Source organism: Maniola jurtina, chromosome 12, assembly GCF_905333055.1.
Source record: "Maniola jurtina chromosome 12, ilManJurt1.1, whole genome shotgun sequence".
NCBI lineage: Eukaryota > Metazoa > Arthropoda > Insecta > Lepidoptera > Nymphalidae > Maniola > Maniola jurtina.
Window position 1 is genome coordinate 14,637,482 of NC_060040.1, and position 24,748 is coordinate 14,662,229.

Here is a 24,748-nt window from a genome sequence, read left to right on the forward strand (position 1 = left end):
TTATCGCTTCGTCGTCAACCGATAGACGTCTACAACAGTCCCCTTGAAGACTTCCACACGGGCCATGGCAAGGAACATATTATTTACTCTAGTAGATAGCCTGGATCTAACAGCTCAGTTTAATATCGCCTATCTGTCGGGTTCTGCCAACGCTCACAACGCTGCGCTTGCCACAAATACCTACCTAATCTCCGAATTATAGTAAAGCAATGTTATTTAAATAAAACAATGGTGAAACAGTAAATAATTTAATTTGATTTATAAAAATAGTTAAGTAAATATATACAATTTAATTTTTTCTTAAAATTTTATCCCGCAACCATGTCAGAGAGCTCATGAGTACTTCTGGATATGTTGTCATTTTTTTATTAGGCTTAAATCTTAATGTAGGTGGTTGTTACAGTCTGAACTCTTAACTGTAAAAACTGTCAAAGTAGTTTTGACTGAAAAATATCAGTTAAAAATTAATTTGAAGATAAATTACTCGGCTCCTGTCCTCCTGTCTCGCAGTCCTGTGTGCTACCCCTCGTGTTTTTACATGAGCTACGCTAGAAATCTCTCCTTCATTCAGCTTCAACCTACTCGACCTTCATTTCGCTACGGAAGTCACCGGCTAGCTTCGCTCACCATCTCCTTCGCTTTATTAGAAATGATAGGCTCGCTTTATTCAGAAACTCTTTTGCAAGCTTCTGGTTTCGCGCTTTACAAGAACACTAGGGGTAACCAGACTGCGAGAATTCAGCGTGCTCAGATTTTGTTCTGGGCCACAATGGACTTAATCTTATAAACTCGACTGTGATTTATTTCAGCCAACGGTTTTAACTGAAATAGACAAAATTACTTTTGACCACCCTCTACAGTCAAAAGTACTATTAACTGTTTTTGAAGTAATTTTTTTAGTAGTTTTCACTAGATAAGAGTTTTAACTGTAACACAGTAATTGTTCATACACAGAAGAGAGCTCTTTAAAGATTTAAAAATATTCAACAAACGTCATACGCATTTATAAACAACTATTCTTTACTTTCTACTCGTATCCTATGTTTTGGAGCTTTTTGCCTTAGAAATGTACAGCCAATCTCTTGGTTCCTTTAGGACTTGCATTAATTTTTCTTCAGGCGTGTTTGGTTTGGGCTCGTGCATATACTCCCATTTCTGTAACGATACGAGAACATGAAATTGTGGATAATTTGTTCGTATTTTAATATCATTTATGATAATAATTTGATAAACACATTTAGCTATTGAAATAAAACAAAATATTATATAGTATCAATTCATCTGTTATAATTATCATAATTTGAAACTAAGATGAATACTTACAGCATTTAAGGGAAGCGACATAAGTATAGATTCGTATCTAGCTTCTGGTGTGTTCAGGCCAAATTTAGTGCCTCTATCGTATATCAGATTAAACTCCACATATCGTCCTCTACGGAGCAGTTGCCATTGCCTTTCATGATAACCGTAGGCGTCGTCTTTGTGCTTTTGAACTGGAAATACCAAAGTCAAAGGATTTATTTCAAAGTAGGTACACTGTAAAATATGAATACCAATTGCCGACATTTCGATTTCACACGTATTTGAACCTATTACATTAAATACAATTTATAAACAAACTTTAGACTTCAGTAAAATAAAAGATTTAAAACGATATTTTTTTACAAAGTATTGACGAATACTACTAAAGTAATTAGGAAAACATGTTTTAAATCTGGCAATACAAATTGCAAACAGCCAAACAGGGACTTTATGTTGCCACGGTGAAAACTTTAACCCAAATTGGTAGAAAATAGTTCACGCTCACCTATTGGTAAATAGCTGGGTATGACAGCTTCAGCACACGAAGTGACAAACTCAAATGCTCTCTGTTGGTCAGGGTAGTCAACATCGTCGAAGAATATTCCGCCCACACCTCGCCGCTCTCCGCGGTGAGTGATGTGGAAGTAATCATCACACCACTTCTTAAACCTATCGAAAACAAATGATTAATTAATTAAATCTTCAACATTAATCAAGCTGTTTATGACGATAAATGTTTTTACTTTTTAATAAAGCACCTAATAGTATTCTTTTTGCTGACTAGCGGGAAATCTTAGTCATCATTTTTTATCCTTACTGTGCCTTACTTAAATGAGTCTAAACATAATATTGGTACAGTTAACTATCCTACAGATTTTGTACTATTGTCGTACCTACGCCTAGCACAAGAATTAAGTTTCTGTAACTGGGACTCACTTTGCATAGTAGCTGGTGTCATGTGCGTCGCAGGCGTGTTTGAGCGTCATGTGGAAATGTATCGCGTCTTCTTCGTTTAGATAGTATGGCGTCAGATCCGTACCGCCTCCAAACCACCAATGAACCTCTGTTACAAACAAAAAAAAATTAACTTCGCCGCTCTATATCATCAGCTGTTATATATGCGTCCACTGTTGTACAGTCAAAGGCCGTAAGTCGTTTAGCACCTTAATGATCATATTCAAGTGGCACGGTTATGCACATGCATTAGGTGTGTGTGGGCGTGTTTATAGAAAAAGGTCATAAGTGCGACAGGTTTTTAATGCATTGGTTTCGCGGAATTGCTACTCAAATCCGGAGGCCGACTGTACAAGCCGTAAAGGCTTCTGTAAGGTCTGCACCAACTGTTTCGATTCTCAAGCCTTTGTAATTCAATCAGTGCCAACTATTTTTTGGATGACATAGTTTCGCTGTCAGGGGCATATTAAATAAGTAACGATGTTAAAATTAACGTAACGAAGAACGCAGCGCAAAGATCCCCCACCTAAGTAGATGGATAATTTCAAGCTGGGAGTTTCTAGATAAAATTTTGGGTTGGTTCCATCAAGACAAAATCGCGGGTAATTAATAAACCCACCTCCTCGGTTTAGTGGCTAGTTTCCACAGATGCGGATTATAAGATCACGGCTTAGGTCTTAGGTTCGAGTTTGTGTCGGGACGAAATAGTCGAGTTTTCGGTCACGGAATTCAGTCTTGCACCTCACCTCTCTCTGATCAAGTAGGGGGTTTTTAAATAAAAAATAGCGAGCAAACCAACAGAGACAACCCAACTAGCTAGTATCTATTGAGATTAGCTACCACGGCCGAAATCCAGTCAGGAAAACATGATTATGCTCACCATTCTTATCCTTGACCTCGAAGTATCTGTAGTTGAAGTGTATGGTGGGCACCATGGGGTTGCGCGGATGGATGACTGCGCTGACGCCGGCCGCGAAGAATGGCAGCTCTTTGCTCTCGAAGTTTTTACCTCTACAAATAATTCAAACCCATCAATATTTAACGCTACATTGACGCTGGGCACTCCCACATACACATCCCACGTACAGGATTCGTATGGTATATTTAGATTTTGAAAATCCTCTTTTTTCCCAGAAATATCACCCCAATCCGCTGCTCCATTGCAGCTCAACATTGTCAACATAGTGTCAAATGGTCTCTGCATTGACACCATGTTGACAATAACAGATTTCTTATCACTAACATTTAATTCCGAGTACGCTCGCATAACGCTCCGTGCTTCTTTTGGCACCAAAATGGCGAAAATCATATGGCTTAAAAACAGATCAGCAATCACAGGTCCAGTGTGCTTGTGTTAGCAGAGATCAGTCCACCAGCTTACAAAAAAATCATCTTCAGTCTTCCAATAAAATCATTGATTGTTTTACCTGCTCTTCATCTGTTGAACGGCAGCAGGCGGCAGCTTCCCCGAAACGACCGATATATTGACGCCAGCCTTTTCAAACACTCTACCATCTTGTAATACACAAGTGATTCCCCCACCACCTTCCTTACGAATCCATCGGTCCACTTTGAACTTTGACTCCTGTAACATTCTAAAGTAATAATTACCAGAATCGGTAACAAATACGAATTTTAATGATAAAAGGTTCGTTCATACCGGCGATGGTAAAAATATATCGTTGTCGAAATCATACTCATCAGCTGTTTTTTCATCTTCCCATGCCTACAAAGAAACTTTCCATACACATCTATGTATTACCTCAGTGAAAGATATTTTGTAATGATATTGAACCGATTTTGACGAAATTGTTATGGAAGCAAAAATCATTTCCACTATTATAAATATTTGCAGCTGCAGTCAGCACCAAAAAAAGAAAGTTATAAAAGGCCAAATATAAAACCAACCTAAAATAGGAAATCGCTATTTCAGAGGGAAAACAAAAAAAACGACTCCATTTGCATTTTCATACCAAACTGCAACATCAATTTATTGAATTTAACTAAAGTACCTATTTATTTTATCAATGGCAACATTAACTAGGGTTGCATGGTATGCTGAATAAAATTCTACCAAAATTATAGTTATAAATACTAGAATACACACAGCAATCTTGACAATAATAACAAACCTCATCCTCCTCTTTTTCCAAAGCCCTACAGAACTCCGCCTGTATCCTCATGATGAGCATTTCCATCTGTGTCTTCATATCATCCTGGTTCTTCTCCAACTGGCTGATCGGAGTGATTGGTTCAGCCATGTAGTTCTTGAGCTGCATTATTTCTTTTGCCTCAACTTTGGTTTTATTTTGTCTGTATTGATTGTATGTGACATATCCTGCTCCTATTATGGCAGCACAGTAGAAACTATAAATAAATGCATTAGACTATAATATTGGTACACAATTTTCCACCACAATTTGGCATAAGGTAGAGTAACCAGTGTATGTACAGTCAAAGGCCGTAAGTCGTTTAGCATCTTAGCGATCATAATATTCGCGTAGAACGGTTATGCGTTAGGTGTGTGTGGCATGTCTATAGAAAAAGGTCATAAGTCGACAGTTTTTTTTTTTTTTTTTTTAAGAATATTAGCCATGTTAACTGACTAATATTCCCCTTTCCTCTCCAATTAAGCGTCAAGCTTGTGCTAGGAGTAGGTACGACAATAGTGCAACGGGCGGGGTTTGAACCGTCGACCTTTTGTTTTCAGTCCACTCCTTTACCGGTTGAGCTATTGAGGCTCAAATGCAAAAGTTTCGCAGAATTGCTATTTGAATTCTGAGGCCAACAGTACCAGTAATAAAATCCATATTATCCATAGAAGTATTATATATGCGATGAATCATGATGTATCTATTACGTTTGCACCGCCTGGCGCCCATCTATTGAAGTGATTTTAACTAAAGGTACAGAGATAGCTTGCATCCCGAAGATGGACATAAGATACTTCTATTCTGGAAAATTAAAGAGTTCCAATGGAATTTTTAAAGGCCTATCCTTTTTATTTATTTTGATGAAAATTAGCACAATGGCAGCTTGCATCCTAAAAATAGATTTTCAACAATATAAAAGACTTTTAACAATATTTTTAAAAACCTAAATCCAGGAGTATTAAGTCACAGGCATCAATCAACTAGTAAAATAATAATATGTACTAGGCGTAGTGAATTAGGTGCTGTGTGTAGTGAATATAAGTAGTTTAGCTAATATTACTGGTCACTGATAAACTTTTATGACCTCATTTACCTAATCAATTTAATTTTTTTACTTTGAATTAGTAGGTATAAAATAATCTTTATGTAAAAATATTCAACTTGTTCACAAAGTTATACAATATAAATTATAAAATAGAATATTATAGAATGTGGATCTCAAAACTGCCTAAATTGTCGGATTTATCTTAGATTATTATGATACATAATCCATCAAGTGGAAACATGGGTTAAGTCCTCAGAATTTCAAATAGATATAGAAGTGATAATCCATTATGTTTACTCAATTACATTTGATACAAATTAAATTATTATTTCTTTGGATGCTAAATAAAATCTTAACAATTACTAATATATAAACCGCTAAGGTTTGGAATGCTTTCAAGGCAAGAATGAAAAGACATCTTCTAGGCAAGTGTGCTCCAACTTTGACTTCTTGTTTTCTTCAAGGCATGATTGTTCTCAAGCACAAGCCTGTCTTGTAATAAAAAAATGTGAAAGTTTGGATGTCTGGATATTTGTTAGGACTTCCTTCCTTGTTATTCCTCCACAATGACTGGATTGATTTGTCTGGAAAAACTTATACCTTGACTTAACACAAACTTCTTACAGGTTCTTAGCTCTTACAGGATTTTAAAAACCTAAATCCACGCAGATGAAATCTGAGGCATCATCTAGTAAATAAAATCTTTATTGACCAACACATTACACACAGAACAAAAAGAGATAGTGCTTGCGTGAAGATAGAGATAGTGGTTGTGCTGTGCTTTCAAATTATTTCTGTACAGTGAGATGCTGAAAATGGGTGGATGCAAAAATGAATTGAAGAATGAACCCATTTCTATACTTATTTAGAATTCTGTGGTGAGTCTCATTAGCTTGTTTTTCATTGTTTTGAGGTTAATCATTGACTATTAGTTAAGAGATTAATATGTAGCTTAATATCTTTGACTATTAGTGTAAGCCTTTGTTATGTGAAGTACTATATCCTATGACACCATTTTTATATCTTAGGGATGCGTATATAAAACAAGGAACCCTTATAGTTTCGCCCAGTCTATCTAACGTTTCGCATTTCACAGGTTACAGGCATTTAAAAAATAAACTGTATGAGCTATAAAGTTGCAATTTAGCATAGGTATAGAAGCATGTTACACTAGGTTTTTAGATTTATTTTACCCATTATTAAGTTTCATAGAGTTTAAAAAAGAACTAGGTACCTATTGTTTAAGAAATAATGAGCGCCAGTTTTTAGCAATTTTTTCTTTTTTTTATTCTGATAAAAGCTAACCCTTGACTGCGATCTCACCTGATGATAATAAATGATGATGCAGTCTAAGATGGAAGCCGGCTAACTTGGAAGGAGTATTGCAGTTTTATTAAACTCATACCCCTGAACTAACATAGGTTTGGATACGAAACCCTATCTATACGTTCTCTGACACGCACTTGATCAGTTTTCATTTAACTTCTCTCAAAAGCATGGACAGTTTCAGAGATGTTTACATGAGCCGAGTCACGTATTTTCGTATTTCCAATCGATTTGGAACAAATAAAAAAAGGTAAATTAAACTCAGAAAAACTCACGTTATTGGACGATCTCTTATCTTCTTGTAACTTCCAACATAACTTAAGGTCTTGAAACTCCTTATGGCCACTTTGTAAGACATTTTTGGGTAGATTTAATTTTAAAAATAATAATAATTTGCTTCCAAGTTTCGCTCCGGCCGCCCGCTGTTGACGAGGTTTGACAACTGACAAGACAGTGACAAGTGACACTTGTGATAACATGTTTGTTTTGTTTTGCGCGCCGCCTGGTGTCGGCGGCCGGAAGCGTTATCAGCTGTATTCGTCCGCAAGGCGCGCCGCCTGCTGACGAGCATGTATGTATGCGCAATGTGTGTTCATCTCTCTCCGTAGCACGTGCGGCGGGATCGATCGGCCTCTTTCCGCCAGCGCCGAGCGCCAGCCGCCAGTCCGCGGCGATCCGTGCGACTGTGACGGAGTGTAGGAGCTCGGGGCTGCGCGCGCGTGCCGCTCCCGTATCGATCCGCCGGCAGACCGCATTGCCGTACATTGCGAGGCGCGGAGGCGGTGCCTCGCCTAGTTTCCGTCGATTGTCCGCGTGGCTGGCCGGCGTCGGCGACGGCCCGGGCGGCCCTGCGCAGAACGGGCGAGCGGCGCGGGAGCCACCGACCCTCCCGCTGCCAAAACCGGCTCGCTGTCCGCGGCGGACGGCTGTGATGTAGCCGCGGCCTTCGGACAAAGGACCCGCGGAGACGCGTTCGCGATGAAGAAGTTCACTTTCAAGGGCGTGCTGGACGGGTTCCGCAGCTCGGTGCAGGCCGCGCCGCGCGGGACCGAGCAGGAGATCCAGGAGACGCTGCGGCCCGACCACTTCCAGATCAAAAAGGTGAGTCTGCAGTGCTACTCCGCAGCAGACGAGGGAGTGGGGGCGTATTTACGAAACGGCGCCTCTCGAGCCTGTGCCAGCATTCCGATTGCGTGCACTGTTTTGTAAACTACGGTCCGTTGACACGACATGCCTATCGATGCTATCAAAACAATCGCTCCGTTTACGATCGCCTTGCTCATTTCGCAGATTCGCAACGCTCGCAGTCGAGAAGTGCCAATACCGCGATAACTATTCAGTTGCTTACCGAGTGGGAGGTTTCATTTTACTAGCTAAGAGCGATAAGTTTGCACAGTTCCGCGCGCTGACGTAAGCCGTCCTTGGCCGTGTCATCTGTTAGCGCAGTAAACATAATCTGCTTAGCTTGCCCATCGGTAATTTTAACCTACCTACTTACCTACTTACCTAAATACCAATATCTTCGGCCTTCGAGTAAAACTGGTTGTGTCCACCGCTCTGTTGCTGTTGATACAGCCGAGGCCTTGTAGGTGGCACAGAATTGCGTTGATATTGAGCTGATAACAGATTAGATATCTGCCCTGCACTCAATAATACCTAGACTTTTTGTTTGATGAATCACAACTTATTACAAAATGCATAAAGGCTTCTGAAACACCAATTACTGATCTGAGATTTTCCTAAAATTGTTGGCATCAGACTTGGATAGATATTTTTGGTTTCTGTACAAGTGCGGGACCAGGATTACCTGCGTCGTCCTTGTCCAATTATATCACAAACCTAATTGTAAGATCTTTGAAACTAGGTCAAAGTAAGTACCGCGTACAGACTGGAAAAAAGCTCCCCAGAGAAAACTCGGAAACAACAAAACAAAGTTTTTCAAACGCCTTCACAAAACAGTTTTATTTATTGTTCCATTGCCTTCAGCTTCTATTGTTCCACGAATATTGTTCACTTTAATAATTTTTTCATTCGTTTTCGTGTTCCTTAATGTTTTCATCGATCTACACTTATTTTTAATTTTTATAGCTAACTAGGTACCTACACAATCTCTGAAGGTTTCTTGGTTTCTTGTTAAAAAAACGTGACACCCAAGTAACGTTATTTGAATTTGCATTTTTATCTCCATACATAACCTGTCCGCGTCCACTGCTGGAAATAGGCCTTTTGCAGAACACCACACCACACTCCTCCTCCTTCACAATTCACCCACTTCCCGCCAGCTTTTGAAGGTCGCCGGTACAGAGGACTGGAGGTCGTCCCATAATGCGTTTACCGGTATTCTGAATAAATAAAGAACTAAAAATTATCCACTCCAACAAGCCTCGACTGCTCCTGTTGTCTGCCCCAACAGCTTCGGTTCTTGGTTCTGTAATAGGCATGGCCTGCCCACTGCTACTTCAACTTGCTAATGGCCTTGAGCACTTTGCTGATTTTGCACCAGTGATGTTTACCTCGATGAGGCTCTCACCAAGGCTCAATAATTTAAATCCAAGTTGATCCTATTGGATAACAGATGGAAACCAGTCTGTAACCTAGTCTGTGTTAGAAAACCATAACTCTGTAGCATACCATACGCAGCTTGAGTGAAAACAGACTAATAAATAAACAGATACTAATGAACGAGAAACAAGGCTTCATTGAAATGATACGAAAAAGGAGAAGGGAAAATTATGTTTGGATATACCTAATGGAACTTCCATAATAAGATAATGTGGACGACGTAGGCCAAGGATAAGTGATTGGGTAATTAGATCAAATTAAGAAAAAGGTTGGTTGTTCTGTGTATTGTGAAATAAACCAGGGAAGGAATGTTCTGGAAAATATTCCATTGTTAATTAAAAACGCTGCCAATAATGCGCTGAATATAGCCCAAATACGACAAAACATGAAGAAATTTAACAGAATTATGTATAGGTACATTTTTTATATTAAAAAATCTAAAACTCCGTCAGTCGCGTGGAATTTTATTCAATTCACATAGAACTTTTAACAGCAACATCAATAATTGGTCTAACTGTAACGACATCCAATTATTTATCGAAAATTTTCATATTCAAACTGAAACACTCCGCGTCGGTAAATTTTGCAACCATTACCCGAGCTAAAAAAACTTTGAAAGTATTTTACTCTTGTCTGATTCTATAAACAGTTCTAAATAAGGGAGTCTTTTCAATTATAAAGTTAATTCATTTTCTTTTGGTGGCTGAACTTGAAATATCCGTCCTATATATAAATCGTCCGTTTTTTAGATAAGGGCGAAATGTTTTTCGCGTTGCGTTTGAAGATCGAGAGATTTTATTCGCAAGATACGATTCAAATCGTTTGATCTTTATAGAAAAAGCTTTCAGCAGCGCCTTTCAATATTTTACTCTCTTAATTAGATCTCCGTGAGTAGGTACCTAATGTGAAAACAACTAATTTATATACCTACCAATATAGGCACACAACACGAAAAAATGTTACTATTACAACATCTAAACGGATTCAAGAGAGAAGCAGTAAGAAGATTTCTCCGTAAAAGTTTAACGAAATAACCTGAATTTTAGATACTTCAGCTCTGAACATTGCCCGAATGCTTTTCTTTCTTTGTTCTGGGCAGGTTTCCGCACTAAAGTTTCCGTCTGTTGTGCGTGTAGTGGCCCTCCCCGCTGAAGTCGTCACTCCAGCCATCCAAGCTCGCTCCAGAAGCCAAATAGGGCGTGCAGGTTGTTTCTAGACCCTGCAGTCTGCACAGAGAACTGTTGGTGATATCAATAAGGGAAAAGTGTTTGTTTAAAGGTCTCTCTTATAATATCTGCCACTACCTTTACCTGAGTTTGTCCGGGTGCTTTTGTTGAACCTCTGGCGCAGATTTTTAACCAGCCTTTCTGACTTAAACATTAGTTTAGCCATCAAATTACAACGATATCCATTACGGAATCGTAGATTATGTAAATGATAAAAAAGCGTGGATTTGACCTGCAATTCGCTCCAGCAATGCGCAGGAATTCAATTGCTTTTATACATGGCATAATATTGTATATCAAATCTTTGAAAAGAGCAACCGCCGAGTTTCTTGCTGGTTCTTCTCGGTAGGAAAGGCATTCCGAACCAGTGGTAGATGCTTTTGACGATTCAAAAGAACTTGTAAAAGTCTAATTGAATAAAAATATTTTGAATTTGAATTTGAATCAAGATATGTATTCCCTATTCCACTCCCTTGCAACTTGCAAATAATACCTACTAACTGGGAGCATAAAGTATTTTGCACAGATACTCCATTTTATAAGTACAATCGACTGTAACTAATGACTTTACAATTAACTCGTAATTAACAAGTTTTTGTATGCATTGTCATATGAAGACTACGTATTGCATTATTTATCACATTCATCAACATAATTGTAAACGATTTAAGATTTAATTGGGTAGTTCTATTGCGTATTGCATTTAGTTTATTTTCGATCGTAATATCTTCATTTTTTCGTTACTTATATTATAGGTAGTGCATTTTCTGATTCTAGGGAATTTACGATCTTGCTCTTTCGGAATTCAGATCACGTGCGAGTTAAATGTCAAGTAACCTCCCTTTTTCAATTTTTTATTTATTTATATTTTATATCAATTACTTTAAAAGCCAATTCAACTATTTTTTAATTCAATATTTTCTACTTTCAATATTTAACAATCACGTCTTTTCTTCAAAAAAGAAAATGCATTCCACTGCAGCAAATTCTTAGCATTTCTGTTAATAATTTGTATTATTAATTACTTAATAATTTATTTTTATCAGTGCTGCTTCTAAAAGTTATTAAATCAATAATAATAATATCATCTATCCCAAACTACCTAACAATATCATTAAATGTGTGGGTGTTGCGTCATTATATACAATTTACAATAATTATAACTGCACGAGTGATAAGCGTAATGAAACTAAATGAAACTATAACATTAGGTATATTAGTTAAATAATACAATTCGCCAAACCTTATCGCTTTTGAACATTCCCAGTGTAACATAGAATTTCATTTTCCGCAAACATTTCAATTTCCAAATCAACGTTGTTAAAATTGTTACGGCTTGTAGGAAAATACTGATGTTTATACGAATTCTGTGTTGACAAGTTAGATAACTTGTTACTGGTTTTGCTTTAAACAGAACCAAAGGCTGATGTTTTAACATTTCTTTTTTCGTATAATTTGTTGGCGCAACAAGTTTTTATAGTTTCATCGGTATAGCACTACATGTCTGCCTTGATATGCTAGTTGGCATACAACCCGGTCGACGGCCTAAGACATTAGTATCGAGGGAAAGTAAACACATGAATATCTTTAGATTAAACTTTCCGATAGTATTTTGAACTCCATGCTATGTCCTCTCTTGAGGAAATCCTCGACAACCTAGTCTGTTAGCAACACCCTAAATGTAGATATTCTTCAATCTGAAGAAGAAGAATGGCAGGTTTCAAACAAAGCTAACGTACGTACGATAACCTTAAGAGGCAAGATAAGCAAAACTATTTATGCTGATGAAATAAAATATATCATGACCTCACGTTAGGAAGTCTGCGATAACCTAGGCAGTCTGCTAAGCTTCTGAAGTGAGCTTGGATTGCTGGAGTACAGCAGGTATGGTATAAGATTTTCAAGTACAACAGTGTGTTACGGTACCTTAAATGCAGTAACTGGAGAAGATGATGATGAAAAGAGGTGGGTATCAAAGTTAACATACTTGAGATACCTCGTGTGGCAAGATAAAGAAAAACAATATAAAAAAGACATAAATACAATATAGGTAGTTACCTACCCTGTTAACAGAATTAGGTTAGACAACCAAAGAAAATGTTGTAGCGTCTTAGGTACTAACTACTAGGCTTTGCTACGGTAGAATCGATGAAGTTTTATAATCAAGTTCATCTATTTTTATTGTTTTAGATTAATTTTAGTTTAGTAGGTAGGGTAGTAGTAGCTAGAGGCACTTTTGAATCTTCAAATGCATTTGTCATTCAAAATACCTTCCTAGAGGGAAGAACCAGCAAGAAACCCGGCGGCTTCAATAATTTCGAAGTCTCAAGAATTTCTTACATTCTAGAGTTAAAGGCTCAAAGGATGCAAGTTATAAAATTAATATAGAACTTAATAGACCATTAACCGAGATCAATACGTGTCCCGACACAATAAGTGCGAGTGTCGAGACCTTGTGCCGATGTCTGGTTTGGTGACATCACTCCATAAACTCTTTATAGCATCCTCAATTCCTCACCCTATATTGCTTTGATATTATGCTCTGTCATGGCTTCGCTATGGCTTTGTGCGTGTTGGAACACGGTGGAAGTTAATCAAGGGTTACGGGATAAGCGATATTTGCATATTGTTGGATATTGTTATGGTGATCTAGTTATCTAGTCTCTATTCAGTCTTCATCTCAGTCGATGAACGTTCATTACTGGACAAAGGTTTCTTATACGGAATTTACACATCCCTGCGGGGATTCGCTAACTCAGTGTCTACTGAATGATAGCCACCTAGGTCACATGATTTGGTTAGTTCTACATTGCTGCTTCAATGAGTGATATTAATATAATTTTTCGTAGAAAACCTTCAATAATTTTTATTAGTTATAATAGTTTAATTAAAAATAAATGTCAATTGGACTCGATCATTCAGTGTTAGACATTTAGTTAGCAATCAGTAGGTAGTTCTTATGCCCTTATGTGGATTGATGACGACACACCATAAACTTCAAATAACTTTTTGAGCCCATATTGCTGTGTCTATTATCAGTGATATAAATTAAGAAGTTTTCACCCATTCCAAAATCGCTCAATTGTACAGTCATTTGGTGCTCAAAATTCAACTCGCTACCTATTACGGTTCACGAGATACAGCCCGCTGACAGACAGATGGACAGTAGCAGCGGAGGCTTAGTAATAAGGGCCCTTGGCATCCTTGGGGCACGGAACCCTAAAAAGAGGTCCATATGCAAACGAGATCGAAACTGCAATACAGTATATTTATTCTTATCTCGAGCAGAATTCTGAAGTGTCCATTTTCTCTGGACTTTGCGGCGCTCGCACGCTAAAAAGAGACTACACAAATTGTACGAAATTGTTTCTACATTTATTTATTACATCACCATTTTCATCGTAAAATGAGTCTGAAAGAAGTTATCGTCAAAAAACTGTTTTGGGCGGCATTTTTCCAAGATGGTGGCGCGAGCGGCAAGGATACGAGATGGAAAAATGAAAATTCGAAAAGAGCATGTCGAAATCTTCATTAAGAAAAAAAAATCCCGGAAAACTTTCCAGGCAAAACTACCAAATTACTGGACTACAATGCGCCTAAAGAAGTTTACACATCAATAAAAATACAAGTGTAAATTAAAAATTTATAACACCCCCGACGATCCAAAGTATTTGAGTTTTCCAAAACATCATTTTCAAATAAATAATTATGTATTTAGGCAACGTCCATCTTGACAGCTTGACATTTGTCTATTGACATAATATTATGAACCTAACGGTTATCTAACCTTCTTTTCTACAAGAAAACTAGAAAAGAGCTGATAACTCTTAAACGGCTGAACCGATTTTTTTAGATTATAGCTAAGAACACTCTCGATCAAGCCACCTTTCAAACAAAAAAAACTAAATTAAAATCTGTTCATTCGTTTAGGCGCTACGATGCCACAGACAGATACACAGGTACACAGATACACAGACACACAGATACACAGATACACACGTCAAACTTATAACACCCCTCTTTTTGGGTCGGGGGTTAAAAAGAAAATGTTACGCATCTACTCGGGCAAGATTTCTACTTTCATTAGAAGTCAAGTTGGAATGTCCTTTTGCATAAAATATGGATCTACGGTTGACCCTGTCTCGTTTATGACTTCATATAGCGGCGGCGGGCGTGAAGTATGAGGGTAAAAGAGCTGACTTGAAAGAGATTATGTTTATGACTTAGGAGTTTCTCAGGAACTTTTTTTTTTTTTTAATTCACTATAGGTAAGCGCTTGACCACAATCACACCTGATGGAAAGTGATGATGCGGTCTAAGATGGGATGCGTTTACCTAGAAGGTGCCTATTCACTCTTGTTTTAAAGATACCCGGATTGTAATTGGTAGGAAACACACCACAGAGTAGACTTTACTATGTACTTTGGGTTCTAGACGGTTCAAAATTAATATTGTTTATCTCATTCACAATGTCGTTGTTCTCGGCTTACTCCATAATAGGTGATTTACGAGTATGTTACAAAAGGTATGACTAATACGTACAAAAAAGAGCAACCGCCAAGTTTCTTGTTGGTTCTTCTCGGTAGGAAAGGCATTCTGAACCAGTGGTTGATGCAATTTTGACGGTTCAAAGTTAGCTAAGTAATTGTAAAAAATTTATTTAAGTATATTTATTTAAAGCTCAAATCACCAGGTCTAGAGACTGAGGTTTCTCAAGAAGGTTCTCTGTAATGAAGTCTGGTCTGGTAGGGATTCGGTTCTCGCTTTTTTGCAATCTGGAAACCGAAACGAATGGAGTTCTCCCTTTCATTGAAATTACTAACGCGACATTTTCGTGTAACAATTTTTTTGTAATCGTAATCTACAAACAATATGAATTTCTGTACAAAATTATATTTTAATGATATATCAAGTTAATAACGGGCTTTGAGCAAGTTATACCTACCTACAACACATAATGAAATATCGATTGTACCATTCGAAGAAACCCACGAAATATTTATAGAAATATGTCAGTAGGTCTTAAGATTTAACCTGGTTTAACAACTTTCAATACAATATGAAGCTGCTCGGGTTTATTTCAGGTTACATACACTTCTTAAGTGGTTCTTCTCAATATAGGTACTACGCCTAATATTCTTTTATTTGTTGTTCTAGAATCTAGATCTAAAACAAATCCAGATATCAATTTATCTGCCCATTATCTATGCCCTCAAACAATGAATATATGTAGTATAATTATATTAAAATTTTTTGAAAGTTATGACCTTTGAAATAATATCTCTATTTGAGGCAACTTTGTGCGTAAATAAACTACGTAAGAAACTACAAAATTGCAAAACTATTGGCTTTAAGGCAAACGTTACTTAATTGTAATTTCAAATGCCTTTAGTTTGTTAAACAATATCAATTATCTAATTTGTAAAAAATCAACGTAGTACCAAACGTTGACTCGCGTTGTTCACACATCAGGCATCTCCCTCTTGAGTATGTTCCACCCGTAAATGTTGATTGAAATAGCATGCTCGACTTGAAGAGACCATGAAAGACATTAAATCTTACGCACCAGGATAAGATCGTTACCTTTACTTACTTAAGACAGTATAACTAATGGGCATGCGTAAGTGATTCCAATTTGATGAAGCTCCAGTGGCTTTACTATTTATAAGTTGACCCAACCAAATACCAGTTAAGTCCAAGTCACGACCTAATCAGGGTATGACTGAAATATTAATGGCCATATCAGGCTCGCATGATGATGAAGAAATGATTAATGAATCTAGTAATAGACTTGAAACATTAGTTAGGGAGATTCTTTGCGGCTTTGTTGGTAGCACATGATAGATAGAGAAGTTAGCGCACTAGCGGCGGCCTCCTCAGCGCGCTTCCATTACAAACGTAGTTTGGTTCTCATATGAATATTAAAAGGCTGTGAATAGCAAAGTTTCCTTCTCTCTCGCATATTATAACATTTTCAATGATTGTGAAGGGCATTCCGAACCAGTGGTAGATGCTTTTGACGATTCAAAAGTACTTGTAAAAGTCCAATTGAATAAAAATATTTTGAATTTGAAACAATAAGTAGGTACAACAAATGTGGCTCGGCCAAGTCCTAAACAATAAAATTATGTTCATTTTAGACATATTTTTATCATAATAGACATAGAGTGAAATTGGGAAAGCATTCAATATTTTTCATCCCCATTTTTCTCTATCAACCCTTAGATATATTACAACAAAAATGTGTTTGTTAAAAGGGTACGTACATACTGATTCTTTCACAATCATTGAAAATGTTAGAATGTGCGAAAGAAAAGGAAACTAATATCTGTGGTTTGCCAGATGTGCCAGACGCATGCCAGACTCATGCCAGACAGCTGGGAGCGAGATTCATTATCAAATATTGAATTAAAAATATGTCAGCTAATAGCTGTGATTGTGAATGCTCGTAATTGAGTAAATCAGCCCCGGACTTGATTTTAAACGAGTTTAATTGACTGACACCAATCATAACGTAGTAGGTATGACTCACTACCTATTCACTAGCGCCACACTAGTGCCGTGTCGAGCATCATCATCAACCCATTACCGGCTCACTACTGAACACAAGTCTTGTAGCATGCTAGAGTTAGATAGTCTATGGTAAAAAGAAAGATGGTTCTGGGATTTGTCATTTATTTGGAAAAACAGTCACAATAAAAGGTTTCGTTGTATGATTCGTTCGAAGTGTTAGATAATACAGGTCTACTTGAATTTGTTCTTCTCGTTGTTTTAGAGTTTTGTTGAATTTGAATTAAACAAAAATTTAAAAAGTATGAAAATAATCATGTACGATAATGCGGAACCCTTCGTGTGCAAGTTCGTCTCGCACTTGGCCGGTTTTTTAATATTTTATGTGGAATTCCGCATAGCCACGAAGTTGGAACAGGTATTGTTTCAGAATGTGACACAGATAATATAAAATGTATTGTAATTAAAACAGTTATTACGCGACCGTTACGTACAATTTACGTGCATTGCGTATAAGGTCGACAATCGCAAGTATGACGTCTCGGCAGGCGGCAGGCGGCACTCAGGAGGAAACAATGGCTAATGAAATGCTGCTATTTATAGCAGTTTTTATATAAAGCATGCATGGCTGCCAGTACATTGTTCTGTACTGGGGCAAGATCACGGGCATAGAGGTACTAATCTATGTTTCATGTATTATTTAGCTCTTGTTCTTTGTCATAGTATTTTATTGTGAAGAAAGAAAGTTCGAAAGGAATGCCAGTCTTATTTAGAACTAGCTGATGCCCGCAGCTTCGCCCGCGTGGATTGGTCAGATCCCCTGCAGCATCAGGATTGAGGAGTTGGACTCCAAATTTTTTATGAAACAATCTCGCAAAGTTCCTCTATCGATTCAAAAAGAAATGACGCAAATCGGTTCAGAAATCTCGGAGATTTCGGTGTACATAGGTAGAAAAACACAACTCCCTTTTTGAAAGTCGGTTAAAAAAGTAGCCTATGTTACTCCCTGGTCAATTCTCTACTTGTCTGTGAAAATTCCGTCAAAATCGGTTCAGCCGTTCCCAAGATTAACCTTTTCAAACAGACAGACAGACAGACAGACAAAAATTTTAAAAACGTGTGATTCAGTTATAGTATCGTTCAAATAACCATATGACCTTAATATGCGGTAGTTATTTCGAAATTACAGACAGACACTCCAATTTTATTTATTAGTATATAGATATTTACGCGATTTTTATACTATACTAGCTCATGCATGCGACTTCGTCCGCACACATTTCAAACCCCTGTTTTACCCCTTTAGGGGCTGAATTTTCAAAAATCCTTTCTTAGCGGATATTTTCATCATATTAGGCTCTATAGTTATGCCAAAGAGCCCGATCAGTCCAGTAGTGTGCGCTGTGCGTTGATAGATCAGTCAGTCAATTAGTCAGCTTTTCCTTTTATACAGATTTTATTGTGTTTTTATATAAAAAATATTATCAAAGTAAATAACGTCTCCGACAATGTCTCCGACAACTACATCGGGGGGGACACAGTGATAAAAAAACGCAGATCACCGCGTGGCGTGTCACGCGTTTTATTTATTTATTTATTTATTTATTTTTTGGATCAACAAACGGTAGCACGCAGTGCTTGGGAAAAAAACAGTAATAATATAAATATAGTAATACTATACGTGCTACCCACGACGTCAACCACATATTATTAATTATACTTTACTACATAGTTACATCTATAAATTAATATTAGTGTTGTAATTAAAAATATATTAGTTAATTTATTCTAATTACCCTATATTCTAATTACCCTACAGCCTTAGTTTAATATAGTATTTTTTTTTTTAAGAGAATCTATGACCAGCTTCTTGAAAGAGCCCACACGAGTCGAAAAAATATCAATATTACCAAAGCATGCATTATATGACTGTGTCATTCTCCATAGTGGTGAGCGTTTGCCAGAATTTGTACGACATTTTATAATAGCAAAAAGTTTATGCGTCTGATTACTACGTACATGACTTCTAACTGGTATTTTATAACAGAGTTTACGAGTTAAGGGAATACAATCGTATTTATTATGGCACAGATCAAATAAGAGCATAGCTTCAAGTTGTTTGCGCCTCGACTGTAAGTCAAGTATATTATATTTTAAAAGAAGTTGGTCATAGGGAAGGTATCCTCTTGTGCATTTATAGTGCATCCTCCGTAAAAATTTTTTTTGTATAATTTCTAATCTCTTAACATATTTATCGTAATAGGGATTCCAAATACAATCGTTGCGAATCTTCATCACCTACTCGTCCGAAATCAAACAAACACACAGACACACTTTTTCATTTTATTACTTTTGCATTTATCTATGGATTTGGATACAGTCAAAGGCCACATCACAGTAGTCAAAGGTTGTAGTTAGGTAATAGGTATTCGATGTACAGTCTCAACTCGCTATCAGCAATTAGTGTTGCAACGTGTGTCAGCAACGAGCAACGGGCGGGTCACGCGTGGGCGGCCGCGGTCACGGCCGAAACGATGCTGTCACACGAACACTGACTATTTGAACATCATTCAATGAACAGATTTTTAGTTTGATTCGATTGTATGTAGTCATTCCGAATTGGTAACAGATTCTTCAGCTACTTCCAGTTATTGTTCAGTTGTAATGCAGAGACGTGTGGTTTGGATGACAATTATAGTCATCTTATGTCATCCAAACCACACGTTATGACTGATAGTCCCATTGAACGTGATGATGGAACTACCATAGACCTAAGATTTTTCTACAGAGTACCGTTCAAACGGTTTTTACGTTTTGCACGGTACGAAGTTCGCTTGCATATCGACATCAAAATTGACATAGGTGGACTTTAGCCAGGGCCAAACTCTTTTCTTTCTGAGAGGACACGTGCTCAATAGTGTGCCGGCACTAAGTTGATGGTGATGATGAATATAGGTACCATAGGAGTTTACCTACTGCTTCCCACATAACCCGACCTCTGTTCAAGGGTCTGAATTTTGAAGTGATTTGAATTGACAAAGCCACATTTATACAGTTGGATATGCTTTACAAATGTATAAGTACAAGGATATTATTTAATGTATTACACAATCAAACAATGAAGCTTTACATAACCACTAATCATAAATCGCTTTACATTACTTACCATACTAATCACTAGGAATCAATGTATGAAATCGCTCTTAATGGTACGGCTACATTATCGGGATTCGGCAAATGATTCGAATTCGCGCATACCATAGCTCGGCATTCAGCAAATCAACTGCCCTCATTTGGAGTACAGCGGTTTTTGTTGGGCAAATTATTTCTCCCTGTGTATTAGATCATATATTATACTAGATAATGCCCGCGTCTTCTTCCGCGTGGATTTAGGGGTTTTTCTTAAAATCCTGTGGAAACTCTTTGATTTCCGGGATAAAAACCTATTTCCGTGCCCGGGATGTAAGCTACCCATCAAAGTCAGGTAAACTGTTGGGCCATGAAAAGCTAGCAGACAGACAGACAAACTTTCGCATTTATAATATTAGTATGGAATGGATGAATCCCAGAAAAAGAATTCTCGTGGGATATTTAAAAAGCCTATATATTAGCCAATCGTTCGGGGTAGCGCGAATGTGCGGAATGATACGATTGCCGCCGGCCGGGCCCCACAATTCCTGATATCACGAATCATTTCCCAAATACCTTTAGTGGAATCGAACCTTTAGCGAATCATAATGGATCAAACAATAGATTTTGTACGGGGGCGTAACAAGACGTAAGGTAGAGAGAAACCTGCTTGATTAATGGCATTCGCTTTCATTGAGTTTGCTAAGTGAATCCGTGGCTCGGAAAGTAAATACCTTCTACGCATAATAGGTGACCGAATCGTGAACCGCCTACAGTAATTGATTCATGATTGTCAGCAGAAAGTGCTCGTTTATTGTGACGTTTGATTGATATTTGATTTTCCGATGACCTCCGTGGCACAATGCTAAACGCTGTGGTCTTCTTAGTGGGAGGTCCCAGGTTAGATCCCGGCAGGAGTTTGGAATTTTATAATTTCTAAATTTCTGATCTGGTCTGGTGGGAGGCTTAGGTCGTGGCTTGTTACCACCACCCTACCGGCAAAGGCGTGCCGTCAACCGATTTAGCGTTACGGTGTGATGCTGTGTAGAAACCGAATGGGTATGGGTTTAGTAAAAAGTGCATTCTCCTCCCAGGTTAGCCCGCTTCCATCTAAGACTGCATCATCACATACCACCAGGTCAGATTGCAGTCAAGGGCTGACTTGTATAAGAATGAAAAAAAAAATGATATCTGCTAAGCTGGTAGGATGTAGATAAAACCTCAGTGGCTTAGTTAACGCCCTTCCGGCGTCCGTGTTTCCTCTTGCCACTTATAAACTTGATTAGTTTTCTATGTTCTGAGTAGCTAAAGTTTTACAGTTATCCCCTCTACTTTTAATTCAGATGCCTATAAGTCAAGGTTGGATAGGCATCTTCTAGGAACGCGTGCTCCATCTTAGACTGCATCTTCACATCGAGCAAGTCAAATTATCAAGCAAGCAAGCATAATTATATATTTAAATATTAATTAAATAATTTAATATAATTAAATATAGACTATTCGTTAAAAACCTAACTTCACGTGGCTGAAGTCCTAAGCATCATCTAAGTATTTGGTACAGCTTGCATCCTGTATACGGATATAGGCTAATTTTTATCCTGGAAAATCGAAGAGTTCCCTTGGGATTTTAAAAGCGTAAATCCACGCGGACAAAGTTGCAGGAACCAACTTGTAGATTTTATATAAGAGATGAAGGATGACATGACCTAGTTATAACAGCGTATAATACCTATGCTATCAATCGGAACTATCCATTAAGAATAAATCGTTAGGTTTGATTTCGCATCGTTAGCTGATAAATGACGTTCACTTTCGTCCGAGCTAGGGTTGCTAAAATGCTAAGTGATGTTGAGGGTTAGGTAAAGGAAAGTAAATAGGTACTGTGTGATATATCGGTCGACTGGGCGTGCCCTAAAAAGGATTGGTAGAGCGATCTGAAACATTAAACCGAGATTCTTATCATGTGATATTGTAATTTGTAACCCGTCCCTGCTTCGCTCCCTTAGCATTTCTTAGAATCCTTTCTAGTGTTACGGCTACGTTAAGGTTAACGTCAATGCCCAACAACGCCATAATTATCGCGATAATCAATGCGTTAAACTGAATGACCACATTTGAAGGTTAACGTCTAATGCCAATTCAATTAAGGTTAAAAACGTCTAACGCCAAACGGCATTGTGAATACCGCTGTCCGTTGATCGTGGCTACATCTACGTTTAATGAGAGACGCTGTTGAACATCGCGTTGTTAGCCGTTAATGTGGCCGAGACATTAGTACTGCGGGCCTAGAAAACCTACATATGCGCAATCTGAAGTAAATATTAATTTCTGTTCATTGAAATAGCTATTCCTAACATAAATCTTGTTCTATGAAGCTTTTAAAACTAGTAAGTAATCTTTTGTACGGAATGACCCGTGTAATAGTACCTACAAGGTACATTTAGAGGTCGTTCTTTCCATAGTTCTTTCTAGTTTATTTCGAGCTGTTTATTTTTTAAGAATATTCCTACGTATAGTCCTTATGTGAAAAATATATAAGACTTTCTGACTTCCGATACCTACGTAATAAAATATGTGGGTAAGATATTGAGAAAGAGCATTGTTTACAAACATACAATTATTTAAATACCGATGAAAGATATTTATAGAATGTTCGGCACGCGTATTGATTTACTAGTTACTACTGTCTTATCGATAGTAGGTTCCTACTGTGGGTCAGAGCCAAATGTAACGCATCTCAGCGTGGGGCTATGCGCTACGCTTTCCACTGACAAAGTACCTGACCAATGGGTCAAGTAATAAATAGGTAGTGAAATTAAGGGGAAGTTTAGTCCATGCGACTCGATCACACCCTTACTAAAAAAAAAAATATCGGTTGCACAGATTTAACCGAGCAAATTTGATATTATTTGAGTTGTTTTCAACCAGTTTTTGAAACGCTAGTGTGATGAGCGTGAGACGCAACCGCGTAGTTTTAGATTTTGAAAAATCCCGCGGCAACTCTTTGATTTTTTGGGGAAAATATGACTAGCTGACGCCCGCGACTTCGTCTGCGTGGATTTAGGTTTTTCGAAATCCCGTGAGAACTCTTTGGTTTTCCGGGATAAAAAGTAGCCTATGTGCTAATCCAGGATATTATCTATCTCCATTCCAAATTTCAGCCCAATCCGTCCAGTAGTTTTTGCGTGAAGGAGTAACAAACATACACACACACACACACACACACACACACACACACACACACAACACACACACACACACACACACACACACACACACACACACACACACACATACAAACTTTCGCCTTTATAATATTAGTGTGATTAGTGATTTTTTCCATGGAAGTCGATGTTCTCATTAATTTACTGTCTTTTATTAAACGCGTGCTTTAATGATTGAGCGTTTACTACAGTTTAATCGTGCTGCAGAACAGATAATAGGATAGTGATAAGTAGAGGCGGGGACGGTATTATCAGATTAGAATCGCGTCAAAGTCGCAACCATATTATTATCGCAGATATATTATCAGTATTTCATACAATGGATCAGAGTTTATTGCGAACGACGGGTTGAACAATAGCGATGCGTCTTCTCCTTAGACGTGTTATTTAATGAGTCACAGTTTACTATAGGCCACAGTAATAAAACAAAGGCGAATGTATCGACTTCGAGCATACGAAAGTGAGCGTGGTATCAGATTATCGAGGCAAGGTCGCGGACATGCATATCAAGAGTAACTGATTATGTAGTTTGTATCCATGTCGCAGATATCAGTATTGCATACTGCGACAAGGATCGGAATTTACTGCGACTCGAAAAATAATGATATGTCTTCTTGTAAGCGTGTTATTTATTGAGTCACAGTTTACCTACTGTAGATAGCTAGATGACAGTAGTAGAACAGAAGGAGCATTATAAGTCCATGAACAGAAGCGTATAATATTATGTTAGCCTACAAAGTGAGCAAGTAATTTTTTTAAATAAAAAATAGGGAGCAAATGAGCAGGCGGGTCACCTGCTGTTAAGTGATTGAACATTTGGCAGCACCAGAAGAAACGCCGCGTCGATGCGTTGCCGGCCTTTCAGGAATTGGTTAGTCTGCCCCTTGAATAACCCCACGTAGGTATCAGATTATCGTGGCAAGGTCGCGGCCGTCCATATCAAGAGTAACTGACTATATGTCCATATCGCAGATAGGTATCCAGTATCTATACTAATAAATAAAATTGGAGTGTCTGTCTGTAATTTCGAAATAACTACCGCCTATTAAGGTCATATGGTTATTTGAACGATACTATAAACGAATCACACGTTTTTAAAATTTTTGTCTGTCTGTCTGTCTGTCTGTTTGAAAAGGCTAATCTTGGGAACGGCTGAACCGATTTTGACGGGATTTTCACAGACAAGTAGAGAATTGACCAGGGAGTAACATAGGCTACTTTTTTAACCGACTTTCAAAAAGGGAGTTGTGTTTTTCTACCTATGTACACCGAAATCTCCGAGATTTCTGAACCGATTTGCGTCATTTCTTTTTTAAT

General features: G+C 37.8%; 2 protein-coding genes across 9 annotated transcripts in view; one reads left to right on the forward strand and one right to left on the reverse strand.

Annotated features, from left to right (window-relative positions):
* Window positions 1-235: 235 nt before the first annotated feature.
* Window positions 236-7,198, reverse strand: LOC123870318 (oxygen-dependent coproporphyrinogen-III oxidase). 2 transcript variants are annotated; one of them, XM_045913566.1, is made up of 9 exons: window positions 7,056-7,198; window positions 4,389-4,623; window positions 3,917-3,982; window positions 3,684-3,841; window positions 3,137-3,267; window positions 2,239-2,365; window positions 1,808-1,971; window positions 1,324-1,493; window positions 236-1,155 (listed from the first exon to the last, which is right to left on the reverse strand). In XM_045913566.1, exons 1-9 carry the CDS (start codon window positions 7,136-7,138, stop codon window positions 1,039-1,041), a joined length of 1,251 nt encoding a protein of 416 aa, XP_045769522.1. In that variant the 5' UTR covers window positions 7,139-7,198; the 3' UTR covers window positions 236-1,038. The 2 variants fall into 2 exon arrangements, with proteins under 2 accessions (XP_045769522.1, XP_045769523.1); XM_045913567.1 differs by lacking the exon at window positions 3,917-3,982.
* Window positions 7,199-7,448: 250 nt separating this feature from the next.
* The window catches only part of LOC123870315 (syntaxin-binding protein 5), a 249,102-nt gene continuing 231,802 nt past the window's right edge, over window positions 7,449-24,748 (forward strand). For 4 of the 7 annotated variants that reach the window (XM_045913558.1, XM_045913559.1, XM_045913560.1 and 1 more), the window contains exon 1: window positions 7,451-7,881. In XM_045913558.1, the coding sequence (XP_045769514.1) occupies window positions 7,759-7,881 (123 nt within the window). In that variant the 5' untranslated portion in view covers window positions 7,451-7,758. Of the gene's footprint in view, window positions 7,882-24,748 lie in introns of all 7 variants that reach the window. The other 3 variants (XM_045913557.1, XM_045913555.1, XR_006797053.1) reach the window with 2 other exon arrangements.

Excerpts from the sequence above, each read along its gene's own strand:
- LOC123870318 (XM_045913566.1), bottom strand. The coding sequence starts at position 7,138 with ATGTCTTACAAAGTGGCCATAAGGAGTTTCAAGACCTTAAGTTATGTT. Across the intron at positions 3,268-3,683 it reads GTTCAACAGATGAAGAGCAG|AGGTAAAAACTTCGAGAGCA; the intron begins GTAAAACAATCA and ends AATTATTTGTAG. Across the intron at positions 2,366-3,136 it reads CGAGGTCAAGGATAAGAATG|AGGTTCATTGGTGGTTTGGA; the intron begins GTGAGCATAATC and ends TGTTTGTAACAG.